This window comes from Carassius carassius, chromosome 18 (genome assembly GCF_963082965.1).
Source record: "Carassius carassius chromosome 18, fCarCar2.1, whole genome shotgun sequence".
In the NCBI taxonomy this organism is placed as follows: domain Eukaryota; kingdom Metazoa; phylum Chordata; class Actinopteri; order Cypriniformes; family Cyprinidae; genus Carassius; species Carassius carassius.
This window is the reverse complement of record NC_081772.1, coordinates 13,788,197-13,803,330: the sequence shown is the minus strand read 5'-3', so window position 1 is coordinate 13,803,330 and position 15,134 is coordinate 13,788,197. Positions and strand designations below refer to the sequence as shown.

At 37.5% G+C, this 15,134-nt stretch overlaps 2 protein-coding genes across 2 annotated transcripts; both read left to right on the top strand.

The window, feature by feature from the left end:
• The first annotated feature begins 334 nt into the window (after positions 1-334).
• Positions 335-1,798, top strand: LOC132091877 (forkhead box protein Q1-like). The gene has a single exon (XM_059497964.1). The coding sequence runs from the start codon at positions 493-495 to the stop codon at positions 1,402-1,404; it is 912 nt and encodes a 303-aa protein (XP_059353947.1). The 5' UTR covers positions 335-492; the 3' UTR covers positions 1,405-1,798.
• Positions 1,799-7,229: 5,431 nt separating this feature from the next.
• LOC132091876 (forkhead box protein F2-like) lies at positions 7,230-10,079 on the top strand. Its single transcript, XM_059497963.1, has 2 exons — positions 7,230-8,548; positions 9,380-10,079. Exons 1-2 carry the CDS (start codon positions 7,597-7,599, stop codon positions 9,550-9,552), a joined length of 1,125 nt encoding a protein of 374 aa, XP_059353946.1. The 5' UTR covers positions 7,230-7,596; the 3' UTR covers positions 9,553-10,079.
• The last annotated feature ends 5,055 nt before the right edge of the window (positions 10,080-15,134 follow it).

The window sequence follows — 15,134 nt, the reverse complement described above, 5'->3', positions numbered from 1 at the left end:
ATATCATATGAACTGAGAACCTTCAAATAGAAATCACAAGTCATTTTTGATGACCCATTTCCTAAGATTCACACAAACCTGTTGACATTATTAAATTTAAAGCACAACAAGACTTATTACATACGTATAACCACTTAAAAAATACACAGAATTCAATCGGTTCTTACGACTCCAAACCACTCACACACAATCCGTACAGTTACGGGGACAGATGAGCATCTCTAAACCTAACTCGCGTGAATGCGTTTGTGATTGATAGGTCTAGCCACTAAGCCCCGCCCTCGTGGGCCGTCCTCGCCGAGCGATTATATTAACGCCCGCCGATGCTGTCCGTTCTCCCATGAGGACTTTCTAACAAATAGGAAGTGATCATTCTTGTTTCTTTAATAGAATTTAACCTAAACTAAGACTGAGCACTCCCAAAATTGTTGATCAAAACAAGTAGCCTTTTTATAAAAGCTACTCAGTTTGAAGTGACAGAGGCGCTTTACAATGAAGTTGGAGGTTTTCTCTGCGAGTCGCCTTGCGGGCAATGACATGGATGAGAACATGGCTTCACCGCTGTCCACGGAGGAGGAATTGGGCTCGGATGGAGACTGTTCAGCCAACAGCCCAGGACCAAGTGTCCCCGTTTCGGACGGGAAGGCGAAACCCTATACGCGTAGACCCAAACCACCATACTCCTACATCGCGCTCATTGCTATGGCCATACGCGATTCCAACACCGGCCGCCTCACACTTGCTGAAATAAACGAGTACTTAATGAAAAAATTCCCGTTTTTTCGGGGCAGCTACACGGGGTGGCGCAACTCCGTACGGCATAACTTGTCATTGAACGACTGCTTTTTAAAAGTGCTGCGAGATCCCTCGCGTCCGTGGGGAAAAGACAACTACTGGATGTTGAACCCACAGAGTGAATACACTTTCGCAGACGGGGTTTTTCGCCGGAGGAGGAAGCGCATCAGTAAGAAGATCCTGAGCACTTCGCAATCTCAAGAGCGCGCGCCTGCGGATGAAAGCAGGCTCCCATCGCGCGACGAAAAGTCAAAGTTTTCCAGTTCTTTCGCCATAGACAGCATCCTCAGCAAACCGTTTATACGGAGGGAGCAAAGCAGAGAGGACACGTGTTTTGGTACCAGGCTAATGTTGTCAGCGGCTCCGCACTTTCTGCCTGTAGTCATGGGCTATCCGCCGTCCGCCGTGGCTCATGCGCCGCTGAACGGATTCCAGGTCAGTCCTGAGGTGTCGAATGCCTTTCCAATCTACAGGTGTAACACGGCGGACATTACTAGCATCAGTCGAATTCCGGACATACCGAATTCCCTTCCGGGTTTGGCACATTCCCACATTACTGTACAAGAGACTGAATATCATCCCTTCAGAATAGACTCTCTGCTGTCATGAAATGACAAGTGATCAAGCCAGTTTGCAGACATTCACACGCTTAAACGCAATTTCGTTGGTGTTTGACACACCAGTTATGTGCACTTTCTTCTGTCAAGTGGTGTGTTTTAGGCTTATGTGTGGTTAACCCATGCACACTTCTTAGGCTAATGCAGTGTTGCATGTTTGCTGTTCAGATGTTTAGACTAATCAGTGCGCGCCAATGTACAGTATTTTCCATTTTCATTTCTTGAAAACGATGGCATAACCATGCCAATAATTATGGACATAATGTGATGTAGTCTTGTGTTGGGTTATGTCTGTGTAAATATAATGGTTTGTTTAGAGCTGTGCTCAGTCAGTTGAAAAACATATGCAGTTGTACTTTCGTTCATAAAATAAAATATGAGAGATAATAAAATTTCTCGTTCATTATTCTTCGGAAACCGTACTTTAAGTGCCACTTGGACCACCGTTTCATTAGATTTGTCACTAGATCCTATTTTCTTCACTATGTTTTACTTGCAATGATTCTGACTTGGACTCAAATGCAGAGGAGCCTTACTCACAAACACTGAAAATGTTGACTGATTTACAATTTCTAAGCATTAAACAGTAACAAAAATACATAGTCACCAAATGACAAATGTGACCTGTCGGTGAAATCCAGGCTAAAATCTCAAAATCTAAATAGGCTATGAGATAACAAGAATAAAAATTTTATTTCAATCATTAATTTCACTATGATTTCAATCTTTGACAGGGCCTCACTCAGTCGATATTAAAGACATTAAGGTTACATTTTCACAGAATGTTCTTTACCTTATGAAGTATAAATTTATTTAGGAAAAGAAAGATGATTTTAGCTGGGTTTTCACAGCCATGGTCACAAATATAACAGCGAAAAGAAATCGCGGTCGCCGGAGATTGTAACCATGGCAACCGTAGGACACTCGAGTATTTTCCGTTAGGATAAATATCACACCACAGTTCAGGCTACAGACAAAACATAGTCTAATTATTATCATCATGCATTCCTTTATTACTGACTCACAAAAATGTTTATTTAACACCATGTCTTGGAGATTGACGCACTGTTAATTCGGCTACCTGTTCAAATTCCTTAAAAATTGTTACATTTTACTTAAAAAGACAAAAAAAAAATTACATTTACTCACTGATCTATATATTGTCAGTGGCATTCATAGATAAAAGTCGAATGTTGTCAAAGTTGGAATTAATGGAAACGACACTTCCTAGCAATCTCGTCAGCTCAGTCTAATGAAGCATTCAAATTCATAAAAATAACAACAAAAAACTAGCCTATGTCCAGTTTATCCAGAAATATTTATATATTTCAGTTCATATTTACATTACGTTAAATATGAACGTATTTATATTTTGTATTATTTATTTTATATTTATCATTCATTAATATCGCTAATACAATATAATGCATTAATAGGCTATCGTTAATAACTGTTTATTTATTTATTCATTCATTGACTTATGTTGTTATTGTTGTTGTATTATAAATTTAATATAATACTATAGGCCTACCTTTACAGGGTAATCAAAACAAAGGAAATGCACCGGAAATGCTAAGCTTGACGTCATGGGTTAGTTACACTTAGTTACAAACCTTAAACATGTCAACAACAGACTAAAGTTGTCTCTCAAAATAAAAACTACTCTTTTACATCCATATCTATCTATCTATCTATCTATCTATCTATCTATCTATCTATCTATCTATCTATCTATCTATCTATCTATCTATCTATCTATCTATCTATCTATCTATCTATCTGACCGTTGACAGAAATTAATTAATCGACAAATATATCTACAATGTTAGCAGATGAATTGACTTCCACTTGAAATCACACAAATACATAAGCCACACATGCTCGGTTATACTCCAGCAATCTCACACATGGCTGGAGTCCACGACAAAAGGACAACCACTTGGATAACCGTGGCAAAATATGAATCATTAAACAGAATATAACGATATCTAAACGGTTTTTACATTTCTTATTAATATACATTTTATTTTGTAAATTGTGGGTATTTTTATTTTTGTATAATGACAATAATGCTATTCATTTACTTTGTCTCAAACACGAACATATTTTCGCTGTCCGCGGTACTGAAGGAGGGCCATCGTTTTCTTCTCGATTTTAGTCTTTAGTCACACCATCTCTTTGGGCTGACAGCCCTCTAATTTTCAGGGCAGGGAACGAGCCTGATTAAGAGAAGACCAATCGTCCGAGGACTTGTCTTGCTTCACTTAGCTATATGGTCTTTTTAGCCTACTCCCTATAGTTAGTGAATGAATGAATGAATGAATGAATGAATGACTGAATGAATGAATGAACGAACGATTTATTTAACTAACTAATGAAGATAATGTTTTGTTGAACAAAGCGCCATAGCAAATCCACAATCGGCAAAAATAAAAAGTGATAAAAGTTGAGAGAATTCGATGCACTCGTGGATGACGTTATTGCACTATAATAGCTATAGGGTATAGCCAAGTACAGCTCACAGTTTTATGTAGGTTACTTCTGTGGTTATGGCACGTAAAAACACCAAATAATGCATTGTCTGGCTTTAAACCTTTAAATGCTTTCTTTTTTAAATGCTTGCCATTAAAGTGCGATGCTGCGACCTGCAGGTGAACTCGCAGAATAACACACCTATACAAGAACCGTTAGCTGAGAATTCAAGTCTGTCAGGATCACTTCAGATGCAAAGAAGCGCTCATTCGTATTGGCTATAAATGGGAAACCACGTTAAATAAACATAGGCCAGTAGAGGGGTTATCTAGAGAAACATTAAAACAGCAATTTTTAAACCAAAATAATTAGCCTACACAGGACTATAGCCTATACGAAACGAAATATTGATATTAACCAAGTAAAATACTTTTATTCTGGTGTCACTAATTTCCAGTGCAAGCAATGACATCGAAACGAAATTAACGTAAAGTAAAATTTTCTTTTAAACAAGCATTTTGTTGACATCGATTTAACACCAAAAAACAGCGAGCTTCAAATAAGTTTACACATTTCGTGGGTTGATTTTTTTCAGTGTGAAAAGCTAAAGGCTTAAATAATAGGCCTGCCATTCTTCCAAAGAGCAATATGTCTTTGAACATGCTAACTATGATAGGTTACAATAATTATAAATACATGAAACATAAAGCATCAACGGATAAAATATAATGTAGGCTACACCGTTATAAGCTCTAAAAATTAGTCTATATTCTCACTGTCTTTATTTTGTCTTTCAAAATCTTTTTAATTGTTAGCGCCCTCTTTCTCTAACAATTTAAAGTACACTAAAATATTTATGTTTATTGTGTCTGTATCAGGTTTAAGTGTACTTTCTTTAAATGAGATTTTTCTGACACTTCACATCAGGCAAAAAAATATCTCAGACCAAGGGTTGACTGGAGCCTTTGATGCGTATGCGTTTGACAATGAATAAAGTCATAGGTCTACATTTTGTTTACAGTGGCTCAATGAGGTCTGGAATGAAAACAGATTAGTGAGTGTATGTGCGTAAGGGAGTGCGAGGCTTTATTACACACATACACTCATAGCGATGGTCTGTGTTCAAAGTCTCGCGAAGTGCTCGGTTTCCTCTAGAGCAGCCGTGGTATCCGGGACTCGGCGGGGGTCAGGCGCTCAGCGGGCGGGGGAAACCCGGCGAAATACTGCTTATATAGCGCGGGAACATGTTTTTATCCACATCCTCACGGCAAGCTAAAACTATAGGGGACTGATAATTCGCTTTGTTAAAAACATGGTAATTAAAAAGGCAAGAGTAAAAACAGCGCGAGAGATAACATAGGCTACCCCGTGCCATTTATGTAAAAAATAAAATAAAATAAATAAATAATAATAATAGATAATTAAAAAATAATAAAAGGTCCCCAGAAGCCATAATGCTGTAGACTATTTGTTGTCTAGCTATTGCCTATACAATGCTGTTTATAATACCATTAAATTAATATTACCGTAAACAAGTAATATTAATTTAATAATGATACGAGGACTAATAAAAATGCAGAGGCGGATCTCACTCTTCGATTAAAAATATATATATATATATGTGTGTGTGTGTGTGTGTGTGGGTGTTGGTGTGGGTGTGTGTGTGTGTGTGTGTATGTGTGTATGTATATATATGTATGTATATTTATATATATACGTATGTTTGTATATATGTAGGCTATATATGCAGAGCTGTAGATTACTTGACAATTGTAATTCGTTACTGATTCAAAATTAAATGACAAAAATTGTGTTAGATATAAAAATTGGTATAGATAGATAGATAGATAGATAGATAGATAGATAGATAGATAGATAGATAGATAGATAGATCCAAAGTGACTTACAAATGAGAACAATGGAAACGATCAAAATCAACAAAAGAGCAATGATACACAAGTGCTATAACAAGTCTCAGTTAGCTTAACGAAGTACACATAGCAAGAGCTTTTAAATAATATAATAAATAAAAATAAAACAGACAGAATAGAAAAAGTAAAGAGCAAGCTAGTTAGAGGTCTTTCAGTTAGAGGGTCAAATAAAGATGGAAGAGATGTGTTTTAAGCCGATTCTTAGATGGCTAAGGAGTCAGCTGCTCAGATTGAGGTCATTCCACCAGGAGGGAACATTTAATTTAAAAGTCCCTGAAAGTGACTTTGTGCTTCTTTGGGATGGTACAATCAAGCGATGTTCAATTGCAGAATGCAAGCTTCTAGAGGGCACATAAGTCTGAAGTAATGAATTTAGTTTAAGGGGTGCAGAGCCAGTGGTGGTTTTGTAGGCAAACATCAATGCCTTATATCTATCGTAGACAGAAAGAAGCAATGCAATTTTCTGTTTTATGTTGGTTTTAACTTTATAACATTAAAAAAGCAGTGACAGGCGATTTATTCGCATAAACAATTCGAATTAGACTAAAGGTCTACCTTTATGTGTAAACATGTAACAAATGTAAGGAAATGGGCCTATATGCATGTTTACGTCTGTATAAATACATTTATATTTATACTGGTCTATGAAGACTGGTGTGACCCTTATATGGCGGAAGCTGTCGACGTCCAAATGGCTAATTGGCTTTTTCTTTTGCTAATGAACTCTGTACTCGAGGGATATGCTGTAGCCCCGGGCCCGTAAGCTGATACTGGAGCGCTGTGTGTGGTATCCAAACCTCTCGACGGAGACAGCCTGCTTCCACTCGAGCCAGAGTCATTCCTCTCTCTCCCTTGTCCATGTCTGTCTCTCGCTGATCACTGTCTCCCTCATTTTATGGGATGGTTTATTTATTTTAGTCCAGCTAGGTTTGTTAAGGCCTCTCACGCTCACTGAGTGTTTGTTCATATTGACAGCCCTCCAAGTCCATTAAGCTAGATGAACCCATTCGATTAGAATTCCAGTTGCACATGCGAATTTCACAAAGTAAACAAGATTAGCCTTCAGCTCACTCGATAAACGGAGATAATCTTTATTCAAAATTATAATTCTATTAGGCTATAGCCTACCTCTATCCTCATAAAGCGTGCAACGCTGACTGACTCACTCAGCAGAAACGGCCAAATCATATTTTATAAATAAGACAAAAGAATAAGCAAACTTAAGCCAAAAAGATAATGATAATGATGAGAGACGCGATGGTTGTGGTCGCATATAGCGATAGATTGGGGGTCAGTTGATTTTGGTGGACAGCGTGCATGAGGTTCTGGAAAGAGTGACAGAGTTGAGTTTGTGGAGGTCTAGGGGTTGGAGGGGGTGGGTGAGGCGGAAAAGGAGGAGCAATTAGAGCAGAGAAAGCCCGGAGAGAGTTATTGAATGATTGGCTGTCGAGTTTTGTTTAGTTGAGGCGCTACACGAACTCAGTGTTTCCATTTCTTCCTCAAAAAGGGACTACAGCCGCCAGGATCAGGACTGAGCTCGTGGCAGAAAAATAACCGTTTCAAAACGCTGATAACGAGTACGAATAGGCATATTACTTGGATATTTTCTCTTTCATAAAGCAGGATATTGGTCATAACGTTAAAGCCTGAAAAAGAAGACCGTTCAGTTTACATAGGATGCTTGGTTAAGTTAGAGATCTTTGGGGTTTTGCTTAACCATTTTCTTCTGTCAACGTCAACGTCTCTCTTACCAGCTGTGTTCGTACGTCAGCGCGGGACAGATGACGACTGAGAGCTCCCACGGTCCCCCGCGGTCGACGCCCCCGATTAGGACCAGTCCAGCGTCCACCGCGCTGCATCCAGGACTGGTGAACTCTACAGGTAGCTCGGAGGACCATGGCGCAGTGTCTAAGACTAAAAAGACTAACTCAGGACTGCGACGCCCGGAGAAGCCGCCCTACTCTTACATTGCACTCATTGTGATGGCAATTCAGAGCGCACCGACAAAGCGACTCACACTTAGTGAGATTTACCAGTTCTTACAAACACGCTTCCCTTTTTTCCGAGGCTCCTACCAGGGCTGGAAAAACTCTGTTCGGCACAACTTGTCTCTGAACGAGTGCTTCATTAAACTACCAAAAGGGCTTGGGCGGCCGGGTAAAGGACATTACTGGACCATAGACCCCACAAGTGAGTTTATGTTTGAGGAAGGGTCATTTCGGCGAAGACCACGAGGATTCAGGAGAAAATGTCAGGCCATGAAACCGATGTACAGAATGATGAACGGCCTCGGGTTCGGTTCCGCCATTTTACCCCAGAGCTTCGATTACCAACCTCCCACCGGCGCACTTGCGTGCCACAGCACTGGCTATAACCTGGACCTGTCTGGTAATGGTTATGAGTCAATAAGCAGCGGGCACCATGGTCACATATCCCCCAGCTCCAGACATGGTTATATGGCTAGCTGTCCAGTGCCCGGGAACGGAGACTATGGCGCGGAGAGCAACACAAGCCCAGTCCCGTCTTCCCCTGCAATAGCGGGCGCGTTTGAGGGTCACTCGCCGTATTCAGAAGGAACAGCACTATGGGCTTCTTCAAATTCTCCATACCTTAAACAGCCGACTGCAGTCTCGAGCAATTCGCCGTCCACAGGGCAGCATCCCGGCATCTTCACCTACTCTCTGGAACAGGGTTACATACAGCAAAGCGCGAGAGACAACACAGACATGTCAGGTAAAACAAATAACGCAGGCTACATATAATCTCTGACACATTTAGATGTCATTATATTTGCTTTAAAATATGTGTTATTATGTTGGAAAATATTTTTGTAATAGGCTACATTATTTTATAGCTAAAATTACGCCCAGTGTCAAAACTATTATGAAATTCTAAAGCACGGTAAAAATAAATAAATAAATAAAGAGCTCTCCGAATGCCAAAAGTTCAACGTATAAGGTTTTAAATGACTATAAACTACAAAACGTTTTGAATTGATAAGTGTTAAATTCATCTTAAGCTTTGTGCGCATGGCTCTAAAGCTTTGAAATCTTTCATTGGGAAGATTTTTTTTTAAATGTACCGTCGACCACGTTTTTTTTTGTTTTGTTTTGTTTTGTTCGAACAGTTTGGGTACAAAACAACAAAATGCTTTTATAATATGGTATAATAATAATAATAATAATAATAATAATAACAATAATAATTACCATTTTGATAGGGGTTAAGAATCATTAGTCTATATTTTTATCTAAACGTAATTCTTTTTTTTAAAGAAAAATGTGAAACTCATAAGCAATTAAGGACATAAAAAAATAGTACAATCGAAAAATCTATAATTTTTATTTAATATTTTTGAAAACATAATTAATGCTTAAAAATAAAATGGTACAAAAAATGGTTTTGTTACAAAACATTTAATTTTACTCACAAGCGTGGGCCCTAAAAGCTTGCATGGGCTAAAAATGTATACCCTTGAGCTGGTAATTAAAAAAAATAAACTTTTTTTTTTTTCGTTCTGGTCAATATGTTTATATTTATCTCAGTGCATTTATCTGTCTCCAGTGGGTATATCGCGCTATCAGACACATTCTTCCCCAGTCGGAGAACGGAAGGACTTCATGTTGAATTTGAACGGAATTACCTCTTTCCATCCGTCTGCTGGTGGATATTATCATCACCATCACCATCACCACCATCAGAGTATGCATCAAGACGTCAAACCTTGCGTGATGTAGTCCACTTGTAGCGGAGCAAGTTGCACAGATAAGCACTCGGATAACTGTGAGGTAAAGACAGTTAATGAAGGATTAATAATTGTTCACTCACTACATTTTTGGAAATGTATTTTTGAAAACCAGCGTAAATCATCTGGCGACATGACTTGACCTCACCGATCCAAGCGCAAATGAAACAGTCAAACTCATGAAGTCATGGACTGGCCATTTTATGCCTGCTGGTTATATTTCTATAGAGTTTGAATTTACCACATATAAGTATATTTCACTTAATCTGTACAGTGCAATGTGATATGGAAGCTAGCAATAAAACATTTCAAGGAAAGTAGTGTGTTTTTCCCTGACCGATAGGCCTAAACCCTATCTATCTATCTATCTATCTATCTATCTATCTATCTATCTATCTATCTATCTATCTATCTATCTATCTATCTATCTATCTATCTATCTATCTATCTATCTATCTATCTATCTATCTTTTGAGTCAAATGTCCAAATGTGTTTTCCCCCATCGGTTTTTTCATGTTGATTACAAACACATAATTTAAATCCGTCCAACATCAGAATAATTTTTGTGAATTCTGCCTTCAAAACTTTAATTCCTATATCATATGTGTGTAATAACGTTGTGTAAACAAGTGAACAATATAAACAAGCCAGTGTGTATTTATATATCATTCTTTTTTTTAAACCGAGGTTTGGAGATATTTTTCACTCGTCAGGTTGCGGCAAGTTGTCACAGTTTTAATCACAATATTACTATTATTTATTAATATAATTTTCAGACATACATTTTTGCAGTTTCATTAATTGTTTTGTGTTTCATAATTTCAAAACATCCATAGAGGCTAACTCCCCATTTAGTGACAACATGCTCTCAGTCTAAAAGTCAACATAGGCCTATATTATGGAAATTTTCAATAACAATTTTGTTGTCGAAACTTACCTTTACAGAAACTGACATTTAAAATGATAATAAATATTTTGCCCTGTGAGGTGTTACGACTAGCCTCGGTCTTTCTCGTTTAAGTTGTAAATAAGAATTCAAATGCGCAGGAAAAAGATAAAATTAAATAGGCTATTGCAACGTAATGTAAAAGGAAGTAAAATATTTAATTCTATGGGCCTATTCTACAACTGGAAACAGCCTATAGAGAGTTTACATTTAACCTACATAACTTTTATAATTAAATGTAATAACTATATATTTTTTTATTTAATCGGCAGTTAGGCCAATATGCTAAATTACAGGTTTTATATTATTTTAACTCTTAAAATTTTAATAACATTTAAATCATTTTACTCTTTCTACTTCGTTTACTTAATTTAGCAGCAGTGCCCTATAAGGAACTTGACCCATTCAAATGGATAAGACAAACCGAACAAATTCAGATTTTTTTTTAACCTTCAAAAGCAAAAGGACACGTGTATCACGGTAAGCATTAAAAAAACAACTCCATCTTATTTCAGAAACTACTCGCGTGATTATTGGTGGCGCAGGGAGTCGAAGCTTTTAGACGGTCATCTCCCGCCATCTATCGGTCAATCAATGCACCTTCACGCGATGCCAGTGAAAGAGACTCGATGACTGCCAGCATTCCTCCTGATTTTAGAAACAAAGCAGCACACCTGAACGACTATTTAGATATTTAGAATATTTAGGGTAGAATTGAGGCATTTACAGCTACAGGTTATCTGCATCAAACGCACCCGTCTTGAAAACAGTTATCTTCCAAAAAAAAGACAAAGCCTTATTATTAAAACATGATGGGGGGATTTATTTGGACCAGTAAAATCACCTGGAAATGACAATATAAACAGGGTTTGTAAACTATAGGCTAATAAAACAAAGAATCACAAGAGGTTTTCAATGCATATGAAAAAGATACTGACAGAGACAGCACATTGAGGTGCCACTTAGAACAACATCATGCAAGATCAAATTGGAAAAACTTCAGAACCAAATGGATCTTAAATTCTTTTTGTATCTCAGAGTTTCATGCTCTCCTACAAAATACAAAAAGTACTTGTAATTACAGTAAAATTACATTTTAAAATACTCGTAATCAGACTACAGTTATTTTTTTCTTATGGATTACATGAATACATATTATTAATACAATAACAAGAAATTATTCACAATTTATCAATTCTCCTAATTCCTCTTTTTCATCTTTTAAATGTTCCTTTCTAAAATATCCTACCGCTTATATACCCTTAGAAAGTCTTCCAGTTTTGTGGATATTCACAGAAAGACCAGTCATTAGTCAGGAGGCTACACAGCCTCAGTGTTTCAACACTGCATCAACTAATGATAAACACATCAATATTTATCTGATCATTATTATCACTCAGTAGGTTATTTAATAATTTGCTTCAATGTCTTTGGTAGGCTTTTGCCTTACAAACACATTAAAATGCACAAATGCACATTATTTCTTATTTACATTTAATGCAGGCATTCCCAAACTTTTGCCCAAAATTTAGTTGTCTTGTTGTTTAAGATTAAGATTATCCTATTTAAATCAATGTGACAAGTAAGTAAAGTCAGAAGTAATCTGAAAGTAATCTGATTATGTAATATAATGGATTATGTTACAACCTACAATTTTTGTCATTTAATTTTGAAACAACGAATTACAATTGTCAAGTAATCTACCCAGCTCTGCATATATAGCCTACATATACATATACAAACATATGAAAATATATACAAACATACACACACACACACACACACACACACATACATACATATATATATATATATATACATACATATACACACATGTATGCAAATGTCTGTGCACGGCCCTGCTCTTTGAAAACATGCCATGAAAACTATGTACCAGATGTGTTTTTGTACAGAGCAAAGAGTTCACTGCTGATTGAATTAAACAGACACATTGAAAGTGTCCTTGTAAATGATTTCTTCAAGTCTTGCACTGTTACAATACAAGCACAACTTAAATCCAAGGAATCAGCTTCTAGTGCTTTTTCTTGTTGTAGTCCTAGCATTTCTGCAGATTTCTAAAATTACAAACAATAAACTAAAACTTAAATATTTAATTAGATATTCTGAGATGCCTACGTAAGATAATATAAACTAATAATGTATACAGAACATTTTATCTAATGCACCAGATAAAATGTTGATGAAAAGAAACCATAATGTGGGATGTTTTTCACTGGACCACTAAAACAGTTGATTCAAGAGCAGAATGACTTCCTTTAAAGAGATGATTTGAAGCATTATGAGTCATAAGCATGTGTTTTAACTCTAAGGATAGAAATATATATTTTTTAAGACAGAATCTTGTACTGCGGAGATGAGCAGAAAAAAGCTAAAAGGATGGCAAACCAGCAATGTATTTAACATAACTACTTACTAAAACAGTCAGAAATTTATTTACTACCATAATCGTTACCAAAGTCAAATATGAGTTTATACAAAACAATCTACATTGTAACATCTATATAGTTTCGATTTTTACATTTTATAATAGTTCTAACGTAAAAGTGAGAGCAAACCCAGAAAAAGCCTTTCTCCTTTTATTCAGTGTGAGCTTTTTGTAGCCCATTTAGATTGCCTTCACTAATAAAAGTGGTGCAAGGGGTCCCCCCAGTGGCCAAAGTGTTTTTTTTTTTTATATACAGTCGTGGCCAAAAGTTTTGAGAATTACATAAATATTAGTTTTCAAAAAGTTTGCTGCTAAACTGCTTTTAGATCTTTGTTTCAGTTGTTTCTGTGATGTACTGAAATATAATTACAAGCACTTCATACGTTTCAAAGGCTTTTATCGACAATTACATGACATTTATGCAAAGAGTCAGTATTTGCAGTGTTGGCCCTTCTTTTTCAGGACCTCTGCAATTCGACTGGGCATACTCTCAATCATCTTCTGGGCCAAATCCTGACTGATAGCAACCCATTCTTTCATAAACACTTCTTGGAGTTTGTCAGAATTAGTGGGTTTTTGTTTGTCCGGACAAACCTTTTTCCAGATGCCCCAAACAATCGGAAAGGGGCTTCATCGGAGAATATGACTTTGCCCCAGTCCTCAGCAGTCCATTCACTATACTTTCTGCAGAAGATCAATCTGTCCCTGATGTTTTTTTGGAGAGAAGTGGCTTCTTTGCTGCCCTTCTTGACACCAGACCATCTTCCAAAAGTCTTTGCCTCACTGTGTGTGCAGATGCGCTCACACCTGCTTGCTGCCATTCCTGAGCAAGCTCTGCACTGGTGGCACTCCGATCCCGCAGCTGAATCCTCTTTAGGAGACGATCCTGGCGCTTGCTGGACTTTCTTGGAAGCCCTGAAGCCTTCTTTACAAGAATTGAACCTCTTTCCTTGAAGTTCTTGATGATCCTATAAATTGTTGATTTAGGTGCAATCTTAGTAGCCACAATATCCTTGCCTGTGAAGCCATTTTTATGCAACGCAATGATGGCTGCACGCGTTTCTTTGCAGGTCACCATGGTTAACAATGGAAGAACAATGATTTAAAGCATCACCCTCCTTTTAACATGTCAAGTCTGCCATTCTAACCCAATCAGCCTGACATAATGATCTCCAGCCATGTGCTCGTCAACATTCTCACCTGAGTTAACAAGACGATTACTGAAATGATCTCAGCAGGTCCTTTAATGACAACAATGAAATGCAGTGGAAAGGTTTTTTTGGGATTAAGTTAATTTTCATGGCAAAGAAGGACTATGCAATTCATCTGATCACTCTTCATAACATTCTGGAGTATATGCAAATTGCTATTATAAAAACTTAAGCAGCAACTTTTCCAATTTCCAATATTTATGTAATTCTCAAAACTTTTGGCCACGACTGTACTAAAGTGTAATCTCTGACTGATCTCAAAACTCTGGCAAACAAAGTTGCCCTGGCTCAACAATGAACTCTGCTCTAGTATGTATCACACACCCAAGCGAGTGAAGAAACAAAAACAAACAAACAGTATTTGCCTAAAATTAAAGGTGAGATGTTCGCCGTTCGAGAACTTCCGACAAATTTAGACAATGGAAACTGCCAAGTATAAGCAAAGCTCGTTCACGCTCATTATTTTCTAGGTCCTGTCGCAGCTTCCGGCTTCCCATATATGGACAGCCCAAATGATTGACAGACAGCAAATGAATCAAATGCTTGCCTTTCTGATTGGTTAAACACATAATCTGACTGTCACAGATATAGGCTTCATATTTTATGTTCAGGGAGTATGGTCATCTGCTAGGCTATATATAATTCCATAATAAGTCGGTTACAGCATCTTTCATGAAAGTTTTCTCTGACTTCAAACTCGAGTTTAAACTTTGGTCAAAAAACCAATGCTGACGACAACTGTGACATCAGCTCATGAGGGGCTTTATACACCTCCTGCTCATGAATAATGCTACTTTTGTGCAGCTGGCGATGGAACATTCCTTTGAGTGCATTAGCTGATTGCATCCCATTCGCTGTAGTTAACCGCATTGTTTGAAGAAGTTAGTGTGTGGTCTCGCCTGTTCGCGTGCAGTCTGACATCTGTGCACCAGTGCAGCGTCCCATACTACTATTCTTCAAACGCAAAAGG